Genomic DNA, 27,842 nt, shown 5'->3' on the forward strand with positions numbered 1-27,842 from the left:
ACATGTCTTAGCAACATGTAGCGCATCTCACCCAATTTCTGGCAATCTCTGTAATACGTGAGGTTTATGTAGTGATACAGTCTGTATGCCTGTTCATAAGTTCCTCTCAATAAGTTTTGAGCTTGGCCATTGTTGAGAGAGGAGCTTAAGGTGTTTGGCTTTTACGAAGGTCACGGAAACAGATGGCCAGAGAGGAAAGATGGGAGTGCTATATCAGTGCTCCCACTGAGGGAAGTCCAGCCAAGAAAAAGAAACTTGTAGACTTCAGTACCAGACAATCCATACAGCATAAAAAGTTAAGAACATCCGAACTGCATCAGGAGTTTCAGTTGCAGTTTGACTTTTTAGAAGACCAAAGAATCCAACCACAAGACACTAAGCTACAATAAACCAAACTTCATTATCGGTACTACTCAAGGAAGTGTACTACTGCAGACTGATTTTAGCCATCGAGAACTTAATGTGCAATATATCAGCAGGTCCAAACCCAGAAGCTGCTCTGGATACTGCTTACATTGGCTCATTTCAGTCCAACTCTGTCATACCACAAGCCTCCTGTGGACCTCAGGCAGGTCAGCTTGTCTTTTTGCCAGACAGTTTTTCACCTGCAAAACAGGAATAATTGGAGCACAGTTCAGCTCCATGGGGATATCATGAAAGTAAATGCTATAAAGATAAAAAAACACAAGTTTTATGAAGTTGAGGAGAACAGAAGGGGTTGTCTAGAGCCACAATTCTACCAGTTGCCTCTGCCAACAAAGCTCTCTAGTGGGGTGACAGCACATGACAAGAAAAGGGATTGAGCTACCAACAGAGACATGCCCTTTCCCAAGAATAAGCTATACAACACAAGGACTTTGAAGCAGCATATCTGTGTCAGTACTGTACAGGTAGAGCTTGTTTTACAGAGACTTTTTTTTAAAACACAAAAGAGCTATGCAGGAAAAACTCTAATGTAGATCTGGCCCAGGCCTACAGTTGTTTGCCACATTGACTCCATCAGCCCAGTATTCTGTGTAGGCAACGACCACCAGAGGCATGATCATGCATTGTATAGATATAGCTACCTTCCACAAGCAAAGTAGACTAAAGGAGTAAAAATCCTTTTTTGCCAGGACAAATTCAGAGAGTCTTCTGCCCATATGGTTGTGTCGATGGCAAGAAGAAGTAGTGCAGTCCCTAACTGATCCTGCTATAAAACTGCATCTTTGAGACAGGGTCAGTCAAAATTTCCTAGATGAACTGGTGCAACTTTCCTGTGATGTGGTCCATTCTAAAACTGTTTCTTTGATCTTTTTTTCCACCTGTAGAACAAGCACAAGCTAAACTGATAGCAAGTAGATATACTCACTGAAAAGGCACTGCATCAGCATTATAGATTTGAATATTTGAAGAATGTGAATATTGGGATAACAGATTAAGAAAGAGAGGGGGCCCCTCTTTTGTCACTCGTCCTTGGTTTGCACAAGCTGAATTGCATCGTCTGCAGTGGAGTTTCCTCCAGTCTGAACTAGTGCTAGAGGTGAGGCACAGGGAACATCAAGAGTCCCCAGTGAGAAGTTTTGAATTAGCTAGTGAACTGAACAGTCTGGACAATTTTTAAGTGCATACATTTCTTACATAGAAGCCTGATGGGAAGGCATAAAAAAATAATGCTTGAAGATGCTACGTGCAATTTATTCCAAGAAAAAAGCATCAAAGGGATTATTTGCCCAGGAAGAAATTTATGTTTTACACAAAGCATAGAAAAATACTTGGGAAGCCACTGTTAACATAAAAAAATCCTCTTTGGCATCTACTCCAGAGAATAGCAACCAAGAAAAAAGAAGATAATAAGCTTCTGTGTTGCATTAGTTTAAAAATTTACTTGAATGAAAGCAAGTAGTATAATAATGAACCGAGTCAGGGAGCACTGTTCAATTAGATGTAGAATTTAAGGGAGTTTATAATAAGAACACTTACAAAGACAGACATGGTTGGGCTTATAGTTACGGAAAGGGGAAAAAAGTTGTGGTGAGTTAAATGACATTTATAAAATAGGAGGGTCTGATCAAACTGATCCAGATTAGTCCTCCACAGCAGTAAGACCTTAAAATTAGGTGATGGGGATGAAAGGAGAATTTAGTCTAAACTATTTCATGCAAAGGCTATGTGACATATGGAACATGTTACCCTGAAGAGTAACTAAAGCAAGGAGCATGAATGTTTTCAAGAAAGAAAATGACAGGGAACTGCATAAGGAAATTTCCAACCATGGAAGTTTCAAAAGGAATACAATTCCTATTTATTTATGTATTTGTTTGGGGCAGTCAACCATTATCTGTGTTCTGAAGGGAAATTATGATAAGCATTATTTCTTCTTTCCCCCTTCCTAATTGTGGTGTTTGTGCGATTCAGTTTGTTTTGTTTTCATTAGAAGGGCTGCAACTTTGCCTTCCCAGAACACAAAGGACAAGAGCTAATAAAATGTTGATGGTTATGTATTTTCTTTCAATATGTAATGGTTTAAAGTGTTCATTCTTTTTATTCTGTTTTGCTTTCACTAGAAGTTTTATGAGTGTGAAGGGTTTTTTTAGTACACAGTGGGCACTTTATTTCTTACATATCTGGAAAAACTTTGTGTCTTGAAAATGCTCTTATGGCTTAGTCTGTCTAGAATTAGACACCAGCAAGCAATCACCAGAACAAGCCATGGGACAATTTGTGACAATACTGCTGGTCCTGTCCTGCTGTACTTGAGTTCCTTGAACAAGTTCTTACTCAATCTCCCTGCTAGGTATCTCAGATATTGTCTCCTGCACTACATGTTGGGCTTAAGAGGTACAGTGCTTTTTTGATTACTGTATATTGAGTGTCAACTTGGAACATAATGTTTTAAGACAGGTACAAGGACTAAACTAAGTAGAAAAAGGGAAAAGCCGAAAAAAGGTCAGAATTGCAACCTCTCGTCTGAACCCTTTCAGCCTGTAGAAACCAGATTTCAATCACAGCCTCAGAATGACTAATTCACAATGGTGCAGATTTACCTCGTTTAACACAAAACATACCATCTAGACAACTCAGCACAGAGAGGCAGGATGAATATTTGCCTTCAGTGTGCACACTGGAAGGGATTTAAAGTTTACCCTCAGTGACGCGAGGTGTTTAAATCCCTTAAAACAACTGTGGGGTTTTGGAACTGAAATTGAAGGAAAATATTGAAAATTAATCCAGAACTTCACTTTCAGATCTTGAACCTAAGACCTTATTGTAGTATGAAAATATCTTTTCAGTTAGAAACAAATTAAAGAAAACTGGAAACCATTGTCTTTATACTGTGAATAAAATTCTCTTTTCCACTGCCAAAAACTGCTGGTTAGGAAGAAGGCAGTGAAATTACAACATACTTTTGTATATGGAATGATACTTGCATTTTAAGGTATTTCTTTCACTATAGTGTAGACAAACTAGCTCCCTTTCTTGCAGAAATGTTATTTTCTTCCCTTCACATAGCTGTAGAACATCTGAGCCAGCAAAACAGATGACTCCAGGTTTCAAAGCATAGAATCATGTTTTCCCCAATTTAAGGGAAAGGAAAGAATTTGGAGAAATGGTGATCTTAGTTTCATCTTGTTCATAAAACACAGAAAAGAGGACAAGAAGATAGTTTGGTTTTACCATCTTGTTGTTCAGAAATGTCCATATGCTTCCTTCCTTCACTTTTGTTAGAGATTTGACATGGAAAGAACTTCTAAACACAGAGTCGCATCTTCTTCCAACTTGTGCCAAGGAAAAACTGAAGTAGCATCTTTCAAGTCAATAGAGTTATTTTAAGTCTAAACAAGCAACTTAACCATAAGACATAGCATTGTTTCTTAAATTCCTCCAATTTATTTAGAATCATGTTGATTGTAAGCATTAACACCTGACCCATTCCCTACTGGATTTCCTCATAACAACTTACCAGTACTGATATTAGCTTAATAGAAGACTGAGCAAGTAGAGACACTATGCCAGATTATGACCTCAGTTATATGCAACTCAGTCTACAGTCGCCTGCTTTCTGCGTGACCAAAGGCAGAATTTGGCCTTGAGCTTTAATTTTCAAGAGTTGCATATACACAATTGTCTCCAAGCATAATACCATTTAATAATTTAAAATGGGAATAAATGTTCTCTGCAATTTTCCTTAATTTCTAGAAGTCCCAAAATATGTGCCTTATCTTTTCTAAATAACTCTATCACAGTATTTTTCTTGTAAATCCAACCTCTGCACATGACTTGAGTCCCACAGTCCAGATGATCTGAATCCCTCAGTTTTGACCTGCCAGGTTCTTTTCTGCTTTCTTCTTACTTATATCTTAATTGAAACTATACTGAAAGTTTGAAATCACAAACTGTACCCTGATATGTATGCTAACAAGAAGGAGGCCTTCATGGCATGATTAGGGAAGACATTTCTGAGGCTTGATGTGCTTTCAGCCCAGAGATGTATGTTTAGGGTGAAATGATGGGACCATGGGACAGAAAAGACATATGTATATGTGTGATTTTGCCTTTTTCTGGGAGGGAAGAGGAGATATTTACTGAGTATGTGGAGGCTTCCCATCAGTGCCAGCCACAGGAAAAATCACCTTCCATTGGAAAAGCCCTTTACTCCTGCTTGCAGCTCGGCAAAGCTCTTTGTGTTCCCATTGTCAAAAAGGCCTGAGAACTTATTATCCCCTTTACATCCAGTTATCCCAAGATGTTGACTGACCTCTCACCTTTAGTAAAGAGTTTCCTCATATGTTTGCTTCCCAAAAGTTCCTAAGGATGTGATTGCTTTGTTTTGTTTTTGCAATGGGCTCCCTTCCATATTTTCTAGTAATAGCTTGAGATCAGGTTAGGAAGATGCTGATCTTTCACAGGTTTCAGTGAACATGCTGTCCCATTTTCTAGCCACTGGTAATATCCTGCATCATTTTAACATGGGCCTTTAATTTGGAATCTGTACAGAATACACTTGCTTGGTTAAACTCAACACACATTGCCAGGGCCAGTACCTAGTCAAATAGGAATATAAGAGGGAGGGAAGAGTGTCCTTCCCTCTCCCCCTCGGCACTGGTCCCATGAGTGTTCAAGGTCAGCTTGCTCAACCCACCTCTGCCTGCAGCAAGGAGAGCAGGGGCTGCTCACCCAGTGCTCCCTATTGAGAGGAAGTGGGTGGAGAGGAGGTGTTTAGATGACAGAAGTACAGAAAGCCCAAGCTTCACCCCACTCCCCTTCCTTGCTAGCCAAAGTAGCTGGCTGGGAGCATGGGAGAGTAAACTGCTCCATGAAAAAAAAAAAAAAAAAAAAAAGAAGGATGAAGTAATTGACTCTTGTAGCAGAGCAAAGGGAGTGCATGTGGTGGTGGAGGGAAGATAGGGAGGAACTGTGACTCTGACTCATAATATATTCTGTACTCTGCTCCTGGGGAGATGCAGCTGTGCATCTCCCCTTGTATAGGCTACACTGTAAGGTTACACTGTCGTCCAAAGTAAGCATCCCTAATTCTCCCACTTCCTGAAGCACAACAACATTTGGCTCCTTTTTAATCAGGGATTTCTACTGTGCAAATTGAAGTCTAGGACCAAGCTTTTCCTATGTGCAGAATTAAAAATCTCTCCCTTGATTGTTTTGTTGGTTCCTGGGAAAAACTACTGAACTGTTATAGCCGATTTACATTGGCCTGCTTCTTTTTTAAGGCTGATTCCAAATTATTCTTAATTCCTCAAAGCACATGAGATTTTCTACATGAACCAGCCATGGACACCTTTGGCAATGTTTTCCACATCCTTTTCCCTCCCTCTGCTTGCTTCCCAGTTACTTCTGACTTCACTAGGGTAAGGTTGTTTCCCTTTGCTACCGCTTCAATAGGAAGAAATATGGCATGGACGTACTTCTGATTTTGGCCACCTGACTCAATGGACTTTACTTGGGGCCAGCAGAGTGTTGGGAAGAACCAGAAGGAAGAGACTAGTCCAGTGGGCAGAACCAACTACAGCCTAGACCTCACGAGAAGAAGGTCTGAATGCCCACTCTCTCATTCTCTTCTCATATGACCTTGGGCTTGCGTAACCTTGGAAACGTCATATAACCTGTCTGGGCTTTAGTTTCCAAACTGTAAAACAACAGTAAAAGCACTTGATCACAAAAGCCATTCTTAATTATGGAAAAAAAGCATTATGTTGCAGTGTTGCCATGCCTGCAATAAGATTGCCAGCAGCCTTCTCTTATCCTCTCTTAGCTCTCATGCACTCACAGCATCTGCTCTTGCAGTGGGGATTGTGTGTCCAAGCCTGATTTCTTGCCTTTATCAGCACTGAACACCTGATCTCTCACAAAAGGAGTAAACTCCTGCAGCAGCATCTCCATAGGTCATATCTAATCTGCAAGCCAATTATCCAATGATGTAACTAACCCTTGTGGTGATCAGATGTCAGTAGGATTCTTTCATGAAATCTATAAAGTATGGTTATGACAAGAGGTGAACAAAGGTCTATTAAAAAAAAAACAACATTTTCTCTTCCTAGTTCCCATACCCTGAGTATTACTTATTCCTGCCCTTCTATAGATAAAGCTCTTCATATCAGAATTTCTTCACTAAGAAGAAATTTTCTGAAAAGACATCCTAGCTGTTGACTGTGTAGCTATTGACTGTATAACAAGAGGCAAGGCCAACGTTTAAGCTAGCTGCTGCACATCTAATTTGTCTCCTTCCCATGCCCAGTTTAAAACCTTGCTTTTCTATTAAATATCTAGATCATATGCCTGGCAGGAGACAGCATGTGTTAAAGTACTCCCAGTTCTAAAATTCTTCTTTCAAAGATTTTTGGCAAGGAGTAGTGGGGAGGCATTGGGTATCAACAGCAAAATGGCATCTGGATCAAAAGACAAGAAAAATCACGGTGGTTGCCAAAAACCAAGGCATTTTTCACATGAGTTTTGGACCTGGCAGAGGTGAGAGCCTGCATTAGTGCAATAGGAAAACACAGAGATCACGTTTTGACTTTGGAAGGGAGGGCTCAATTCGGCAAATTAGCAGACAATTTGGGTGCAGTTTAGCAGAGCATCCAACCATGTTCTTAAGGGGTGGGCAATCTACATTCAGTGGGGCAACTCACAAGCTTAAAAACATACACTCTGCTAGATGGGACCACAATACTCTTCCCATCCTTGAGCATTAACCCCTAAATATAGACAAACTCACAGCAAAGTGTTAACTGAGAGTTAAAATCAGAAAATTCAGTGTCTCAAGGAGAACTGCATGCTGGAAATTTTATCCACATGAACACTGATGAACTACAGGACTCGCAAGCAAAGATCCACTTCAGGCACATTTTTACAAGATAAAAAATGCAGAGTAGCGAGATTTACCGGAATAGTCTTTGCCCTCAGGACAGGCCTACATGTAAGCAATTTGCTATAAAGTAATGCCAATTAGTAGAATGCCTTTTTTTTTTTTTCTAAATGGACAATGGCTTTTTTAAAGATTCAGACACAATGGGAAAAAGCACAATAGTCTTTTATGGGCACACATTATGTTTGTGAGCTCTTCTCTATAAGAAGGATTCAGGGGTCTCACTGTGCAGCTGGGAGCAGTTCTAGAATTGTCATGATTTCACAGTGTAAAACTGAGCAAGGTTATTGGGAGAGGTGATCTCCAGCTTATTTAGCTTGTCAGAATAGAGAAGCTCTTAGTCATACGAACTCTTTTTAATCTAAAGGCTTACATTTTATGCAAAGAAACAAACTTCTAACCTTACATTTTCCCCCAAACCCTTACCTGTATTTTACCAGAAATACAAGACTGCTTTTCTCTGAGAATGACTTTAAAAATTTAATACTAAACTGGTTGTGAGCAAGCTGCTGCACCTGTGCAAAGATCATGGAAAAGGTATTAATTATATACTGAAATGCTAGCTTCTCACTATGGTCCTGATGCAAACAATTCAGTTGCATGCTACGTGTATGATAACATAAGAATCAAACATCAACTGTCTCTAGTCATATTGTCATTTCCTCACACCCCTTTCTGTGCAAAAACTTTGTCCAATTCATGATGAATTCAGTGAGGTCCTACTGGTAGTTTTAACGTATTTGGATCAGGCCTGGAGTCCTGTCCTTGAGAACTCTGCATCAGATACTTTGCACCTGCCTGTCTAACAAGACTTTTCTATTTGGAGGTTTGTGAACCTTTGAGGAACAGGGAGAGGCAATTCAGAAAGCAAACTTCGATTCATGAAGTGGCCATGGATGTATTTCTGTATGGCTTTAAAGAAACCTGGAGTCCTGGGCTTTTGCAAAGCAAACACAGGTGCAGCTTTGGCTGAAATGAAACGAGGCTTCCTCACCAAGCCTCTTGTGCCATGGCTTGCCCCAATCCCAGTCCCATGGAGCACACCTGGGGTGGCAGTGCATTGCATGTGGAGGTGCAGGAAGGCTCACACCTGGTGCTTGGGAGAAACTCTCAAGCAGCAGTGCTGTTCCTTCTAAGCAAACGGTAACTTAAAAATTTGACTGGGCCTTGTAAGAGACAGTGTTGCCCTAAGAACATTCCTACTCTCAAGGCAAACATCTATATTCAAGGGTCACAGTAGAGCTGTCAGAAAACCAAAGAAATGCTCTTTTTTTCAACAGAAATACCTCAGATTCTCTTCAGGAATTTATTTTATTCAAACCAAACGAAATCTCATTTAATTTCTAACTAGCATTCCCTATTATTGTATTTCTGTTTCCTTGTGGGTGTGAGGTCTATCTGTACTCATAAACTAGGTTTAAGGATGCAAGATTTTTCATAATAAGACTAACATTTTTGAAGATGTAACCCTTCTTTTCTTCTCTTTGCTTGCTTGATTTCACTGTTTTCCTTACTTCATTAAAAAAAAAGAAATTAGAAGGGATTAAAAAATATGGAAGCGAAAGTTTTCAGTTTCTAGACCAAAACAAAATAGAAACCCTTTTGTTTTCAGTGTAAAATCCAGCAAAATAATGATTTTGAAGTTCACAGTTTGAAACAGTTTTCCTTTTGAGATTATTAACATGAGAAAAACTAGAAAATAGTGTTTTAAAAATCTCTCCATTTTGTTCTACAATTTTTTTTTTTCCTACAAAATGGGTTGTCCAGTGGGAATATAAATGTAATAACATGTCAGACCATCCTACATCACAGGGTCTCTAGAAGGCTGCTCTTCCATAGCCTAACAGGGAAGGGGCAAAATTCTGATAATCTAAGAGTTGTTTCCCTTTCTCCTCCTGCTACCAAGTTAGATAAAATCCACCTCTGGCATTTAAAAATAGAACGACGAGAGCAATCTGTTATAAATGTGGAACACTTCACCTAACCCTTTCCATGGCTTCCCTCACTCTTTCCAGAAACATACACCAAATATAGTCATGCCTGTGATATATGCAGAGGCCAGGCTTGAACCCCACAGGATCATGGGGAGGTGAAAGAAGTGAGTTTCATCTGGAAGACAGCTCTCAACTTTAATTATGGAGAGCTTAAGCCCTCAAAGCATCTCTCTGACGAAAATAAGAGGAATTGCAACTATTGCCTGACTTTAATACAAAACAATTAATCAGCCCTGGTTGAGCCAAAGTAGGTCCAGGTTGACTTGAAAGGTTAATGGATCTTCAAACTGTTTTAAAAAAAGACTTAGATGGAGTTTCAGGGCTGCAACGAAACATGAAACCAGCCCTCTTTGGTGTGGCTTTGGGCTTGGTACAAACATCTTGCAGAGCTTGAAAACTGCTTTTGATGATCAGCCTAACTTCCCTTTCCTTAGTTTAATCCCATTTTTCCTGATTGCACTCCCTTGCCCCACCCTAAAGTGAATGCTCTCTTTCACGAATGCTTATGCTTTCCAGATCTTTGCACGAGTTTTTTTCTGTCATGCTTCTGTCAGCTCATATCAAAGTTTTGCATGTTCAGGACAATTTCCTCAAAGGTCAGTTATACAACCTTTCTAGTCACTTTTTCTGCTCTTTCCTAATTTTCTTTTCATATGACAATACCTTCCAACTTCCAAGCAGTTTTCCAATTTTTCTGCTGCGCTACAAGAAGTGGCACTCCCTTCCTAGTTCTGCAATACAATGCCTCAGTATTCGCACTTATTAAATACTGTGCCTTTCCAAAGTTTTAGATCATTCCTGGGTCTGATCAGGTACTGCTTCTTTCTAAATTTCTTTTCCCCTCTGCATATCATTGCTCAATACCACTATTCCCCCCGCACGCTAGCTTGTAATTTCTGCTTTGACTTTCATTTTGTAATTTTCTACCAATATTTTATGTCTCCATCTCCCCAGCAGAGATTGTATTTCTCTTTGCTCACTGCTGTTTGCATCCCCTCCAAATTCAGCTGCAAATTTAATTTGTTTGCTGCTTGGCCCTGTCGCTATTAACAAACAGTAATGAAAAGATTAACTAAAACATGAACAGTTTATATCAGCTTAAATTATCCACTACCATGATTTAGTTCTGGTGCTTTTATTCTTCTGTTTGCAAATGACTTCTCAAAAAAAAAAAAGAAATAGTCAAGAGCAAAGCTCTGGGCAAATCTTCTGTTTTTGTACAATTAGTGCAGGTCTAGTCAAGTCATTGGAATTTATTGATTTAGCTAAGGATATGACCTTTAGATTTCTTGTTACTTTGGACAGTTTTCAGAGCTACACAGCGCAGCTCTGAAAATATGTAGAAATACTTCAGCTTTTGTGGAAATTTTTTACCCAACTATGGCTTTAATTCTTTGCCATGACTAAGATGCAGCTGACTGCTCATCTTGGATGGCATTGTTTTTATTTCCTTGCATTTCATGCTTGTCATTGATCAATCAAACTTCCATACAGCATTCCAGATGAGCTTTCCTGATCCAGGCAGTGCAGCACGAAAAGGCAGGGGCTGTTTCCCAACTTGCAGCAGAATACCTGAATGACCTTGCAAACATCATCTGACTTCTGTGTATTCCAGTTACTCTTTAAAATTGGAACAATGGCAGCCCCCCTACTTTGTCAGTATTAACCAAGATAAATGCTTATGGATGGCTCAAATATCAGTGACATGAGAATGGTACACTGAGAACATTTATGAAAATATATTTGTTAAGATGCCTTGTTACTCTCAAAACAGACAGGCATCTCCCACGCAGCGTGCAGGACATCGTACTGCAATGCTATCGTGCCTTGTGTGGAGAATGGAAATCTTTACTTTTGCTCTCTTACCAGGGCAACAACAGCCAGCTCTTTGCAGGAGAAAGCAAAGGATGTCAGGGTATTTATCTAACGTAATAAAAGCCTAACACCTTTCCATAGGGTTCTTTATTTTGCAGATGTAGAAACTAATGAACAGAGATTTTAACTTGATCATACTCCTCTGACAAATCAGAGAAATCAGGATCCCCACCTCCCAAAACCTTGCCCTGACCTTCTCAATAAGCAGATTAATTAGTCAACTCGTTAATGCAAAATTATACAATGGCAGCTGAGGCAGACTGACAGGTGTAAATGTCATGTCACAAAAATATCACGGAGGAAAGGAATTAAAATAGAAAAATACCTAGTTGTGACTGAGGAAAGTCTGCCTACTTCTATAGTTGATTATAGACCTGGGGATGTAGCTAGTGTGGTTGATACTGTACCGGACATTATTAATAGTCGAGTCCCTTGGTGGGATTGCTAGAGGATGCTGGGGAGTGTCAAATGCCTCCAGGGGGGTCTCGAGTGCCCTGAACTCCAGACAATGTCAGCAGCGGGGGAGGAAGGTGCGGGGCCAAAACCTAACAGAATTAACTTTGCACAAGGTGTGAGAAGCAGCTGCTGTTCCAAGTAGTGAGGTAAGCACTGAGGAACTGCTCCTGACCTTTCTTTTGGAAATGGGCAGGTATGTGTAAGGTAGTCACATTTTGATCTCTGAAAAGATACATTTGTGGAAAGATCAAATGTAGACACACATGCCATTGCAATCATCTGTGTCTGAAGTGAACCTATATTGCTGTGGTTCTACACAGTGCATTTAACTGCTCAGAAAACAGATTGTTCCTCGCAGCATATGTATTATCACAAAACCGTCCCTCAGAAAGGTGTTACCAGTTGGGAACGCTTTCCTCAATGACTAGTAGGGTCATGGTCACAATAGTAATCATAAGTAGTATTGTAGATTGGTTCAAAGTGCAGATGAGTTTTTCACACTTGGGTGTACAGCTGTCTTGGTGTACTTAGCTCAGCCAGTCATTTAGAGAGGAAATGTCAGTGACTCAGTAGACTGAACTTCATTTCCATAAGAGATTAGGTATATACTGATCACTGGAAGCTATAAGGGCCTAGCGCTTATATGTGTCTTCTCTTTTGAAAATGGCCTTGAGTAATGCATGATTAAAAGCAACTGACCTGCTGCAGAGACTTAAGAAACTTTGGTGACCTCATCCTCAGATACGGTGTGTAGCCACACTCCCTAGCCCGTCTGCAAGACGAATGCGTTAGCTTCAAATTCCCTCACTCTAACTTACAGTTTTGTTGGCCCTGAGGATGGGAGGGTTAACACTTAAAGCTGCCATAACTCAGTCCCACTTGATTTGGTCTCTGAATTCTTAGGCTTCTTAGTGGGTCTGGCTCTTGTGAAATCTGTATGTGTTGAAATTTCCATATCTTGAGAAGTGGAAATGTTCAGGAGAGTCATAGCATCTCTCGGGACATTCAGCACTCTGCAGCAATCTACCTTAATAAATCCTTCTACAGGCACATATAGTAGAAGTAGTTGATTACTATTTTGAAATACAGTGCCAATTTTCATGTGCAATTATTTATACTGCCATTTTTCTGAATATTCAGAATGCAGTGATATTTTTTCTTGTTCTGTACGTTTCACTGTTCCCCTCAGCATAGAGGAGAAGGGCCACATTTCTTCTCAACATAGTTATTAGGATGAGAGAGTCAACAGGGCATCCTGCTACTTGTTGCTTTCTGTGAGTTTGTGAAAACAGTGCTTAGCAAGCAGTGAGAATAATTACACTGTCATCTTTGGCAAAAGTCTGAATAAGCTGTCAGCCACCACAAATGATCATTAGTTACTTGGTCTGAAGAACAAAAGCTACTTTTAAATTTTTCAGAAAGTGCCAAATACTTCAAGCTGACTTACATAAATCATGTTGGGTATTACAACGCTGAATGTAAAATTCACCAGTCACTTTTCTTTCTATTCCAGTTCCTCTTAGCAATGGCTTAAAAGTAAATACTTAGGCAGTACTTCACAGTACTAAAATTTCATTATTTTCACAGAACATATTAAGTGACACTTGGCTTTTCAGCTGTGTAGACTGTTCAGAGATTGGTCAAAATAAAGCAATACAGATTTTTTTTTTTTTAAATCACCACAAACAAAACAAAACAAAGCCTTCCATCACTACGTAAAGTGTTGCATCTCAAATGAGCAGGAAGTTATTTGCCAGAGTCTATATATATTGATGGAAGAAATAGGTAAGCTTATTTACTTTTTACTTATTTACTTTTCCTAAATTTAGGCCTTCTCTGAGACACCTAGATTAGACAGCATTCATACCCTGCTAACACTGCAGTGATAGGCAGGAACACAAACCATTAAGACAGAGTAAAACTAAGCTACAGTTGAAAGATCAAACAACTTTGCAATGCATAAGCTTTTCTTTCCTATGGTGTTTGCTTGTACCTGCTGTGCCACAAATGTCAGCAATCTCTAAGTCAAAAATTAACAGCTGGCTCTATATTACCAGGATATGCTGGTTTTCCTGCCATGCTGTGATGCGTGCTCCCACAAACCTTCTGGACCATTCATAATGCCTAATTGTCACTCAGTTCTACTCCTTGTTCACTTTAAGTGTCATCTTCGCTTCTGTTGCCATGTTTGCAATCACTTTTGAAAGCCAGGGTAGTATCTCTGAATAAGGGGGCACTAACACTCTGCAAAGGGACCAACTCAGAGAGACTAAATATGTCTTCCTCCCTTGATGCCCACTGCTTTTCCAAATTGCACTCAGCAGAGTGTTTTCTGAGCACATGTAAAGGCTGATTTGAGAGCCATGCACCCTCCACCCTCTTCTTAACCACCTCTAGCAAGAGCTCAAAGCATCAAAGATGTGTCTCAGCATCTAGAAGGCCACACGGAACAGCACAATACAAAACCAGAGCTGGTCCAAAGCTTCCCAGCAGCTCAGGAAAAACAGCCTTCTGGAATATGTCAGCAGCTCTTGCTGAACTCCTGGTATATGGAATAGAAAAGCAATTGGGTCATATAGGAGGAGAGAGACTGAAAACGGGGTGGATATCCCAGCAACAAGACCATGTCAGGCTGCTAATGTTCACCCTAGGTAGCTGCCTACTATCTTTGTGGCACAGGCACAAAGTGAGACGAGTGATCTACCATCATATCCAGCCACTGAGTCCCCAGTCAAATGTTGAGTTCACCATAAACAGGTAGGTCAACAAGGAATACCTTTTGATGTGAATCCAGAGGAAGTGCTGGATCAATTCTTCTGGATTCACACTATTTAAACTGTTCTACAACCACATGGCTTCCAGGACAGGTATCTAGTAGGTACTGCACAATAAGATGATTATACTGGTTCAAATGGATGTGTCATTATATCCAATATATACTGAAGACCTATTTAAGTCATGTACCTTCATACACCTTAATGTTGACTAGGCTGTGTGTCACAGCTAACCTGACAGTCTGTGGAAACAGAAACTGAGCTCAGATACCAGCGTTATTACTCCAGCTCCATCAGACATCAGGCAGAAATGAAGTGGAAGCAGTCACCGTTTATGGTCTTCTGTATTTCTATGTAATAACGTTACTTCAGCTGATGCTGGACTAGGGAGCATGCTTCTGGTCTGTGCTCTTATTCTGAGGTCAGCATAGAAATGCTTGTCTATGCCTATTTGGCACCTGGACCCAGGCCCAGGCTCTAAATATAGTAATCCAGTCTGTACTTCCTGTAGGAGTGTAAATAGTATTGTGTCCATTTCTAGGACCATTCATCACATTTACTTGACTGCAAACATTCCACAAAGACAGCTAAAATGAACCTTTTCAGGGTTTTACATATTGAAAATTTCAAGAAGAACCTTGAAGAATAACAAAAATATCTCACAATCATCAGCTGACTAGAGAAAGTTTGGCTTGAACAAAATCTGTCTTTCTACCTGAAATGAAAGATTTTAATTTTAAGAATTTTTAATGAGAGAACAGAAAAATTCATGTGAAGAACTAATTTATTGGGGGATTTTTACACCGTTCTCCAAAAGGCTGAAGAAAGAGCTATTGCTACTTGTGTTGGAGTAGCTTCTGCTAAGGTCCATACAAGCCTGTGCCCCAGGAGCCTGTAAGTTAGGTCAGTTTTCTCTTAGACAGGATACCCCTGTTGAAATCCTGCCTCTGAATGCAAGTCTCCTCTACATCTAACTTGCTCACTATATACGCACTCACTATACTGAGTGAAAACTTTTTCTGTTTTGTGAATTACATTGTGTAACTTTTGAAGCATGTCCAGAAACATGAGAATGATTTGATTTGAAAATATGAAAACATATACATTTCGATGTTTTACATTTTTCTCTCCTTTTATTGGTTGAACAAAAAGAAAAGAAAGTAAAAAGTACAAATTGCAAATTATCCTCATTTTAGACAGGCACAAAGTTCCATCTTGGCCAAAGAGCTATTTATCAAAAGCAATATTGCCCAGCCCTGCAACCAATACATTTTTAATGTGTCTTACACTCAAAATAGAGCCAAGGCCATAAACCAGATGCAGTTTCTCAGTGAAGTCCATTTCTCCTAGCTAGCATAGTGCCTTAGGCATATTCTTAGGTGCTGTACTTCACGGGCAGCCTGACAACTTTGAGTCATGGGCTGGAATTTCTGAACACACCACTTATGAACCTCCTAGGTGAATCGTCTTGGAGGAACTCCCTGAAAATGGTAATCTCATCAAGAGTTTGCATTTTTTTTCCAAATTTCGCACACCAAAACATCCCAGAAAAATGTAAAGATTGGTTCTGAAACATTTTTACTTTGCAGCAAATAATTTGCCAAGTACAAATCAAACTCCAAGTCAAATTTCAGAATAGTTTAACACCCTTCCCACCAAATCCGCATGACATTTTACGTTAGGTTCAGAAAAGTACTTTTTAACATTTTTTTTCATTAACAGGGTTCCTCCCTGGACAAGAAAAATAGTTTATTTGAACTGCTCTAATTCTGAGGTCCCTAGCCCTTCCTTTTTGTGTGCAGCACGACATTAAAGAGCCTGCAGGAACTCCAGTCATACTTTTCCCACCTCATCACCTGCTCCAACTTGTGTATTTTGCTAGTGCCACTTAGTTCTGAAACTAAGCAGACCAGTGATTACACGCAGCTGCATGTTGGCATGAATAATACTTTCAGCTTTTGAGCTGAGCATTGTCAGAGCTTTGCTCACCATCCTGTGGACTTGTGTGTCATACTGTGCACGAGTTAGCCCTTCTGAGTGTTCTAAAAAATCTTCTGAATGGCATCTGTGTCATAATATTTTTACTGTTTTTAAAAGTAGATAATTTACTGAGGGAAGACCAAATTGCACAGGAAGAGGTCTTTTTATACAGCACAGTCTGGGCTCTGAGATCCATCTACATTAAGTTAGTATTTGTTTAGGTATGACAGTAATTGTATGGTAACTGAAAATCTTAGATTTTTTTTTTTTTCCAAAGCATAACATTGCTGCAAGAAACAGTCTAGATTTAGGTGAACTCATACTGTGACAAACTGAGAATGGAGAAAACACATTTCTTGTCCATAAAAGGACAGAACACACATCCACACAGGGTAGCTCTGATTTTGCTGCAGTTCCAAACCATGAAATGGGGACTCACAGTTGCTAAAAGGAGTTTTGCTTAGAGCAGATAGAGGATTCTCCAGTAAATTTTTCTTTTTTTTTGCCTTTCTAAATAGAAAATGGTTTAACTTCTTAAACAGAAAATGGTGATTGGAAGCAGTGGAAAATTTTCTGTTTAAGATGTCTGCTTTCTCTGCAATTTCTTCTGGGAAAAATACAGAGCACCCAGAGCGTCACCAGCAGGTTGAGGGAGGCGACCCTTCCCCTCAACTCAGTACTGGTGAGGCTGCATCTTGTGTACTGTGTCCAGTTCTGGGCTCCCCAGTACAGGAGAGACATGGACATACAGAAGCAAGTCCACAAAGATGATTAAGGGACTGGGCCATCTGTCATATGAGGAGAGGCTGAGAGAGTTGGGGCTTTTCAGACTGGAGAAGAGAAGGCTCAGGGGTACCTTATCAAAGCAGAAATACCTGATGGGAGGGACTAAGAAATGGAGCTAGGGTCTTCTCAGGGGTGTCCCAAGAAAGGACAAGAGGCAATGGGCAGAAATTGAGATACAAGAAATAGTACTGAAATGTGAGTTGCTTTGTTTTGTTTTGTTTTGTTTTGTTATTTATTGTGATGGTGGTCGACACTGGAACAGTTTATCTGGAGGGGTTGTGGAGTATCCATCCAAGGAGATATTCAAAACCTGAATGGGCACAGCCTTGTGCAAGCTGCTTTAGCTGACCCTACTTTGAGCAGTGGGATTGGGCTAGATGATCTCCTTAGGATCCTTCCAACTCCATCTATTCTGTGTTCTCTAACTCTGTGCCTTCATCCCAGAGTGCTAGTTGTCTGACACGTAGTGGATGTGCTTGCAGTGCAGGAGAATCAAGTTCAAGACTGTTTTGAGTCACTTGAAGCAGTACTACAGTCAGGGCTTCCCACATGGTATGAGATTGCTCTAACACAAGTTTAGTATTTTCTCCTTCAATCCACTACTTGTGCAACAATTTCACTAAAATAGGTGTACTTCAAAGTGATGGTTTGATTCCATGATTTAGCATTTTACATTGAAAATTATTTTCATTTAAATATAAGTGCAAATACAAAATATACAGGTATCCACAAGGTAAAAAAAACACCTCCTTAGACAAATGCTCGCAGTTCTCAACTACACAAACAGGACGACAGAAAGATCTACCCAGAAATGACAAATGAGCTTCTAGAAGATGCTTAGGATCTACAACTACAAGGACACTAGAAGAATCCATATAGAGCAGTTCATGGCAAAGTACAGTACAGAGAAGAAGCACACTTTTAGGTCCAGTTTTCAAAATCTTGATCTTGAGTTCATTTTGGTCTTTTTAAACTAGATTCTTCAATTTTGGGTTGGGGGAGAGGTCCTCTGGCTGCCCTTGAATATTCTAACTGCAATCAATTTTCTTCCACTTCTTATAAATGTAATGAAGGAACTTCATTAAAAACAAAACAAAACGAAAAAAAACCAGGCCCCAACCCTGCAAGCAACCAGTACAAAATGGTCTGTGGATCCATCCGAACTTCTCACTTGATTTACAAACGTCTAACTACTGCTTTCTGAAGTTCAAAATATAAGAAACCCCACTTTGCTGCTTGACTGCATCCTTTTCCTTCAACGATACTTTCCCTTATAACATCAGAGAGAGAAAGAGAGAGAAAGAGCTATTGAAACACAGTATATATTTCCCAGTATAGGAAGATGCTCTTAGGGTAAAGTTAAACACAAGCCATTTGATGAATAGGAATTTGAAGGATCCATAAGACATGAACACACAAAAATTGACAAGACTTAGCAAAGTCAGAACTTCTTCATTTTACACCATTAGATAAACTGTTACTCTACATAATCTTGTAATTTTGAAACTAAAACTCTCTGTAGAATAGACTCTGTGAAAGTGACTTGGCCTTTGCCGGCTGCCAAGACCTGGGCATACTATCCCATGAGTAGCTACCTACCTCTATAGAGAAAGGACCTAACTTACATATCTGTGACTATACATGAAAAGAGGAAAAGTGGGATCATCCTGAAAAGTGCATGAAATATGGATGAAACACTGAAAAAAAAAGTTCGAAACCAGTTATATTCATTGTAAAATATAATGAAAAATTTTCTCATGTGGCCTATCTGTATCTATAATGTGCAGAAGATGCAAGATGTTAAAAACAAATCTGAATTTTCATGTCCACATCATCTAGTAAACTTCCCTATTTAATTGTTTTTTATGTTGACTTTCTGTTTCTTTTCAGATCTTACAGGTGAACAAGGTGATGTCCATCTTGTTTTATGTGATATTTCTTGCTTATCTTCGTGGCATCCAGTCTACCAACATGGATCAAAGGAGTTTGCCGGAAGATTCAGTAAATTCTCTTATTATTAAACTCATTCGGGCAGACATTTTGAAAAACAAGATTTCCAAGCAGATGGTCGATATTAAAGAAAACTATCAAACCACAGTGCAGAAAGCAGACACTCAGCAAGACATAGATGGAGATGAAAATGTGAAATCAGACTTCCTGCCAGTTATCTCAATGGATACAGACCTCTTAAGGCAGCAGAGACGTTACAACTCTCCCCGAGTCCTCTTGAGTGACAACACGCCACTGGAACCGCCGCCGCTGTACCTCATGGAGGATTATATTGGAAATTCGGTGGTGGTGAACAGAACCTCCCGGCGGAAAAGGTACGCGGAGCACAAGAGCCACCGAGGGGAATATTCCGTTTGTGACAGTGAAAGTTTATGGGTCACGGACAAATCGTCTGCAATTGACATTAGAGGACACCAGGTAACTGTGCTGGGAGAAATTAAAACAGGGAACTCCCCAGTTAAGCAATACTTTTATGAAACGAGGTGTAAAGAAGCCAAGCCTGTAAAAAACGGTTGCCGCGGCATTGATGACAAGCACTGGAACTCCCAGTGCAAGACATCCCAAACGTACGTTAGAGCACTGACTTCAGAAAACAATAAACTGGTAGGCTGGAGATGGATAAGAATAGACACCTCCTGCGTGTGTGCGTTGTCAAGGAAAATAGGAAGAACATAAATCTGCATCTCTTTGCTATATAAATTATTACTTTAAATTATATGATATGCATGTAGCATATAAATGTTTATATTGTTTTATATATTATAAGTTGACCTTATTTATTAAACTTCAGCAAATCTACAGTATATAAGCTTTCTCTCTCAATAAACAAGAGCAAAGGGTGTGTGCCTCTGCTGTGGGCAACTCCGGGTTTTTTTTAGACTATGTTTGTGACACTGCTTCTCAGCAGCATACCATAACCTTACTGTAAAATCTGTGTAAAATCAGTATTTTTCATTCAGTATTGTCAAGCCAGTGACTGTCATTTAGTAAACTTGTTAAAAATCAGATCAATGTCAAGAGTTGTGTACATATTTATATTCCCCGCTTTATACATCCATTGGATGCAGTGTTGACTCCTCACCACCAAAACAAAAATGGACCAAAATACATGTTGTAGCCTGCAGACGATGTCAACATTACAGGCATCAAGTAGCCATAAAATACAATTTCTGTGTATTATGCCATCTTTGCCAGTGAAATAACCATTTTCTCTCTGTTAGCATTTCAGAATGACTGCTAATAATCCAGTAACTTTTGTTTATGTTTTTGAAGCACATTTGTTTTGCAACTGTTTCTAATGCTGCCAGTTTGTCATAGAAAAAATATGAAAAAAATCTAAGATATTTGTAGCAGAAACTTACTGAAGCCAAGAACCAATCTAAATTGATAATTAATATAATACATGAAAGACGGTTTCTTCAGAATTTACGACTTATTACGATCAGCCTCTTCCTCTTCACATGAATCAATTATCTTCTGTTTGCATTGTTGCGTCATTCCTCTCTGTCTGAGTTTTTAAAGTAGAAACTAAGCTGGTGGTGTCTTAACATTAAAAGAGCCCTTGGCTTGCAAATTGTAATAAAGAAAGATACGATATCCTGGCATGGATATCAAAGCTACACACCCGTACAAAGCTGTTCTTCTCCTCAACAATCCATTCTCCATTTTTCACAGAGGGAAAAATGTGTAGAACCGCTTGACAAACGTGGTAGCTTTCATAGGGACATGAAATAATATATCTTTTTGAGCAGTATGGTGACTGAAATCTAAGTAGTCCATAGTTATAATGAAGTTCTTCAATTGCACAGGTGAGTTGTTACTTAGGACACACAAATGTGCTAGCATACATATACCTCAAACCCTTCTTTGTATTGTCATGTAGCTCCACTGGGGACAGTAATAATTACACTACTTGAAGAGATAGTCTATTACACGTTAGCTGGATAATGCCCTGGATGGGATCCCACCCCCATAAAAGTAAATGAGAGTCTTGTCATGGATATCAACAGAATTAAGAATTGACTGCATATATTATCTGTGTCTAGCTAGATCTTAACACACAGTCAGGGCTGAAAAATGCCAGTCATTCGAAAAGCATTACAGCTGTAGTGGTCTTAGGTTTTTACAGTATGGCTTTCACTGTTGTACTGTGTTCAGTATTGCAAATAAGAATGAGATCAGGGCACTCAGAACCAAGGCTGAAGGATGCCTTTGTTCATAGAGATTTTACTACTGGAGAAACAAGTTCAAATCTGCAACAGGTCATCAAATGCAGCAAATTGTGTGGTCTCCCCTAATCCCTTACAGAGTGAGTTATATATCGTAAAACCACTGGAGAACTGGACAGGTTGCTCATGAGATCAAGCACTGGAATAGCAGGGACTCTGAAAGCCAGGTTGGAGCGTGTAGGTATAATTCTGCAGGAGAGGCCATAAACAAAGGTTTTGAGAACCATCTTAATTTTCAACATGAGGCCAGGGGATTTACATTACAGGAAATATCACCACCTCACAGGACTAAACCCTAACTTTGCTTCAAGAGAACTTCAGAAGTTCAATACCAAGGCAATCATTAAAAGGAAAGATAGTATGTAATATAACAAGGAACTCGATATCTGATAGATCTGACTAGAATTTTTCCCATGTTCTCCTTCCTTGGCAAACATTAAAAAAAAAATCCTCAACAAAATTTTTTCTAGTTTTACTAGTAGGAAAGTTTAAGTTTCAACAGGGAAAAAATAACCCCTACCCACTAATTTTTTAGCTTGGAGGTATAAGCATATTTTTCAGAGTTCTGTCCCACTGAAAATTTTTGCAAGTTAAAAACCTAATTTTAGACCTTGAATTCCCAAATAAAGATATTTTTCAGATGCTGTAAGTAATTGAGAGCAGATATTGTCATGGATCATTAACTTCAGAGATCTCCATGCTTCACCATGCCAGATGATAGGTCTATCTCCATATGAGAAGAGGAAGTAAGAAAACTAACTGAGCTTGGTTAGTCACTATTGCTTACAGACCCTATATCCCATTAATTGGAAACTACCTTGTTCCTACAGTGTGGATGCCATGCTTGTTTACATCACTGTAAATCTAGAGAAATTCTATTGAAGACAGGCAAGAAAATGTAGGTTTATAGCAATGTAAACATCAGAGTCAATCCTAATGCCTTTATTTCTGCTCACCGAAAATCAAGGGAGGCTCATTCTTTATAGGTTCAAAGAAAAGAATTTGTCATTTTCAACTGTAAATCCAGTAACACAAACTGGTCTTTGACTCTTAACTTTACCAAGTATTTTACAAACGCCCAGCAAAAATGTATCAGATTAAATACAACGTCTGTCATCTGAAACACATTATATGATAAAGAAGCATGGTGCATAAGGTTATTAGATTGGCTGCCTTTTCCCACCCCAATATAACAATGAACGGAAGTGTTACCCTCTGGATCTGATCCAGTTTCCACTGAAGTCAATGGAAAAATTCTCACCTTCTCCAGTGGAAGCTGGATCGGGCCCTGAGCGAAGAAAAACCTGCAGATCTCAACCAGAGAGCAGAGCAAACACACACATCAGTTACGCATTCTTGTAAATCTTGTGTCCACATAAGATGCTGTATAATTTTGTAACAAGTTTGTAAACAAAGCCTGTAATAAATTTGTTAAGGTCTAATCCTGTTTTCACTGTAGCTGGGGATGGTTTTCTTGTCAACTTTGGTCATAGCACAATGAATTCAAAGTTCCTGTCCAACTTTTTTTGCATGTGTGTTAAGTAATTAAGTAAAATATTCAGCTTGCAATTCTAGTTTAATTTGAGTGTTCTAAAACTCACTCCCATTGGGCAGCTCAGATGCTCTGTCTGTATTGATTTGCTAATAGATCATTATAAAAGCACATTTTATTTAGCTTGTCTCCCAAACAAATGAATGCTATTCTGAAATTGCCCGTCTGTGTCAAACCGTATTTTCTCTATTTTTCCCTAGTTTTTTTTACAGTCCATTTAGTAACAGTAAAAAATGCTCCACTGAGGTTTTGGGAAACCATCTGCATTTATTTTATCACCTTTGAACATGTGTTCAGGAATGAAGTCTGTGCAGCGAGTTTACTGCTACCAAGAGATTTGTGAGGCTGCACCAGGAAGAAACTTCGACTGGACTATATACAGAGTGTGTGCTCGAAACCACTCCACTCATATTCTGTTATTTCGATGCTTTAGCAATCAGCGTATTTCACTCAGCTATGCATTGTGTATCTACAGACAATACCAAACAGGAAACAAGTCTGATTGAGAGTTCCAAAATTAAAAATTTAATTATAAATTTCTGCTATTTCTGACTTTTCAGAAAACACATTTACATAGCTCAGTAAAGTGCACAACCATTCATTTCATTTAATAGAAACTTTGTGGCAAAATCAATGGGATTCTGTATTCTCCACACTTGGTGCGTGTATGTAATTCATCATGCATGTGGTGGGGGGAACTGAGGGAGGAAGAGGAGGAGAGGATAATAAGCACTATAGCTTGTGAGAAGTAAAGGTCTGTGCTCCAGGTTGGAGCATTTTAAAGTGTGGAGGGGTTGTTTTCTGAAATGCTTTGCCTGTATTTTGTTACAGCAGATGGCAGAATGACGAAGCAAGCACAGATGTGGTGTAAAAAAGTCAAGCAATATAAGAATAACAAAACCTTTCCTGGGAGAGTCAGCAATTTGCTATCGCTGGAGGTCCATGCAGTTTTGTGCAGGTTGCTGCAGAGCTCAGCAATGACATTCCCAGTTAAATTATTTAACTAACCTCTGTGGCAAAAATTGCATTCTTTCGTGAAACTTATTACCTTCATGAGCTGGATTTTTTTTATTTTTTTTGGTAATTGCTAGTTGCTTTGGTACCTCTGATGAACAGCAAATGGTAATGCTTTCCATGAAGGTCCCCAAATATAGATTTCTCCTTTGTTTTACTACTGAGCTTCAAATCCAGCGGCACCTGAAAGCCATACTTTCACTACGGAACTGGCCTTTTGATGTCATGACCTCATGCCTCTGGACATTTTGATCACAGGCTATTTTGGAGCCGTTAGCCACTCAATTAGATGAGATCATGGCCAGGCTGCTCTAACTCACACTTGAGAAGTGGCTGTGTGCAGGGCAACTGAGGATCAAAAAGAGAGTGCGGCAGCCCTATTCCATCTTTACATCCACCTTCCCAAAGCTCCTGTTCTGCTTTAGTCTTAAGCTGCAGGTTTCAAGGGCTGCATAATCAAGGGTTGCTTCCTGCATGTCCAAGGGCTGAGATGTCAAGTAGACCTTTGACAGAAGAACAGTTTCTCAGTTCACATTTTTTGCCTGCCCAAAAGCATGCCTTATGTGAATCTGGATGGACCTTCTGTAAAAGGGTGATGTGGTTGCAGCATGTTAGTTGTCCCCTCTCTAAAATGCAGCATGTTGTTACTATTTACCTGTCTCACAGGGAAGAGAGAGCATCATTGATTGATAGACCAGGTCCATTATTTGTAAATTCCATTGAGACCACTTGACAGAAAATACTAAATTGTCCAAGGGAGGATGCTAAGGAAGAAGGTAGGGTGATCCTTTTCTCTAAGCAAAAATATTTCCATGGAGGCTAGGAGAGAAGGAAAGTAAGTGCTGAAAAAATCAGGGAGTCATAGCTGTTGGGTGGCAAACATCTTACAGAGATTTAGGAAAGCGAGGGAGAGAGATTGTTCAACTATAACCTCAGATGAAAGACTCTTTCCCGCTATGACAAGGGTTAAAGAAATACCATTAGAACATCTGAAACATGAATTCAAAAGGCAAATGAACTTCTATTAATTGGGGTCAATCCCACTGCGTTGATTAGGAATTAACTATGCTCACTGAGCACAGATGATGAAGTCTCGCTCTCGGTTAGACCTATGTTGTCAGCACTTAGGACTATGAAGCTGTTAAGTGAGGGCAGAATTTGGCTCAGAAGGTATTACATCCAAATTGAATGCATAAGGGGGAGCCTAAGTTGAAAGCATTATCCACCACACAAAACAAGCTAAAGTTTTAACATTGGTGTCTTAAAAATTGTTCATTATTTTGTCTACTTCGAAGGATTTAAGTTTTAAAATGTGTTTTGAACTGTCTGATATGACCAGTGCACAAATATATAGCAGTAATTTACAAAAGAAAAAAAAACCTGTAAATGGAAGTATGCAGTAAAATACTGTGTCTAGCACTGTAAATAACTTCTGTTGATTCCCATTTATGTTCTCAGTGTCTGAGAAAGGAATTTTATTACAAATCTTGGTTTTGTTTTACACATGGAATTTTGTATAATAAGCACCTCAACTTACTGCTTGTAGATGTTTGTGGTGTGCAATCTTTGTGGATAATGGAGCAGAAATATGGCTCTGAAGTTGCTGGGCAATGTAAAAGTTTTAAGTCTCACATTAGTAAAGTAGATAGTTAAACCAAACTTGTGACAGTGACAGAATCTGCTTCTGAGGCTCAAAGATTAAATAATTTTAAAATATCAAATGACAGCTTTTGTCGAGTGATTACAAATACCTTGAGATTCATATGTCAGATTCATATGTGACATAGCCTACTGCTCATATAGAGTGCAATTTTTTTTTAATGTTTGTTATTGCACAAAGCTACTAAATGTGATTCCCATTAAGTTCAGAAGATAAGATAGATAGAAATTTGTTCATTTCTACACTGCTGACAGAGCATACAACATAACCCCAATATATAAGCCACATCACAGGTCAAAGCATGATCTTTGAATTTATGTCCCGAGGAAAAAACTTCCAGGAAGGAAATTTTTCATTCTGCAGAGAGTGACAGCTCAGCTGCCACAGTCACAGTGTCTTGCCATGATATCACTAGGACCTATGTTTGAAGTCTTGAGGAGGTAGAAACAGGCCAGCTGGAGAGCTGAAGGGTACAAGAAGTGGGATGGGCAGGGCAATAATTATTGCATTGTTTCCTTGAAAATTAGACCCCTCAAACATATAAAATAGACAGTACAGCCGTCATGATCCTCCTGATCTCAGGATCTGACTCACAGGCACATAACTCCTAGGTCAATAATCTTGGCTGTCTTGGATTCCTGAGACTTGGTGTCAGGACATGGTACTTCTCCTAGGCAGGGCTAAATGTGAAAAAAAACCTTCTCCCACTATAATCAGATAAAGGTAATTATGCAAAAGGGTGTTCTCATGGGAACAGTTTTGTCTCAAACTCCCTTTTTTTTTGGTTTTTTTTTTTCCACAGAAATGGAAAATATGGGTTCCTGAGAAAGGCCTGCTGCATGTAGTTTTCTTGAAGGGATATGACGATGCTGGAGAATGGAAGGTAGACAGTAAGAGGAAAATTCTCCTTTAGCAGAGTCATTCAGTGATCTATTTTCCCTTCAGGTTTCCTCTTACCATGTTGGTGGTTCACTACAAAAATACGTGGTGCCTTCTGATATAGATCCTGCTGCAGGGAGCATTTGTATGTGAGTGGAAAAGAAGAGCACCACAGTACCATGACTGGATTGAGGAGAGGGGGTCAGCAGTCTCTGTGGCTCCTTCCTCTCTTTTTCTAAATGCCATGGAGACTGGGGTGTGTCAGTGGCACAAAAATGGAGAGCAATGACAGTATAGCTGCACAACACACTTCCCCATTCACAACAGCCAGATAAAGTGAGCATGAGGTCAACTCCATCATCTTGCATGCTGATCCTGGGACAGATCCTTCATCTCTTCCCACAGAATCAGTGTGTATCCAAGAGAAGGATACACACTGCCATTTCGTAAATCAAGTTTAAGAAATATCAAGGCAATCCTGCAATGGTTTGGACCCGGATCACACAAAGTGAAAGACTAAAGAGGAAGGCAAAAGTGTGTGGGAGGTTTTTTAGCAATATTTACTCTTGAACTGTTTCACTCGCATCCAAAACGTACAGAAAAAAACAATCTGAATAGTGGAAAGTGTTTAAGTCATGTATACAGTTTTAGGGGGAACCACCACACATACAACTAATAAATACTTAACTCTATTCTGATCTCACACAGATTTAATGTCTGACTTCAGTAGGACTAGTCCCAGTTTTTACTGATACAGTAAAGCTTGGAATTATGCCTCTGACATTTTAAAGCAGGTGGTGAGCTCTGTACTTAATCAGACTCTCAATTTCTGTATACCACATAGTTGCTGCCTGAGTAATTACATGATGAATACCAACCAAATTATTTAATGTGATAGTTTACAGGGGGCCTACACTTCTATGCTGTAGCAGCTTTAAACTACATCTGCTCAGAATGGAGGGATATTGTAGTCAGATCTCAGATTGATTCAATGCAGCTCACCAGGTAAACCCAGGGGCTTTCCATGGTACCAGCTAGTCTTCCCTGAGAACCACCACGCATAGCATTCAAAATAAACTGTACTTCTTGCTTCAGATGCAACTTCATTGGGCCTTATTTTGCTTGAAGAAATGATGAGAAAGAAGTAAAAGCTAGATTTGCAGGTACTGGCATTCAGAACTAAATTCTGAAATCTGGAACTATTGTCAACAGAAGAAACACTGGAAAATTAAGATAGCATGTGCACACTACAAGCTCAGTGAAGATGCTCT

General features: G+C 39.4%; 1 protein-coding gene across 1 annotated transcript in view; it reads left to right on the forward strand.

The window, feature by feature from the left end:
• NTF3 (neurotrophin 3) overlaps positions 1 to 22,908 on the forward strand; it is a 59,719-nt gene extending 36,811 nt beyond the window's left edge. Inside the window, exon 2 of the mRNA XM_068401137.1 lies at positions 19,119 to 22,908. Within this exon, the coding sequence (XP_068257238.1) occupies positions 19,119 to 19,913 (795 nt within the window). The 3' untranslated portion in view covers positions 19,914 to 22,908. The remainder of the gene's footprint in view (positions 1 to 19,118) is intronic.
• Positions 22,909 to 27,842: the final 4,934 nt, after the last annotated feature.

The sequence above is a fragment of the Nyctibius grandis genome, chromosome 5 (genome assembly GCF_013368605.1).
Source record: "Nyctibius grandis isolate bNycGra1 chromosome 5, bNycGra1.pri, whole genome shotgun sequence".
Taxonomy (NCBI): Eukaryota; Metazoa; Chordata; class Aves; order Nyctibiiformes; family Nyctibiidae; genus Nyctibius; species Nyctibius grandis.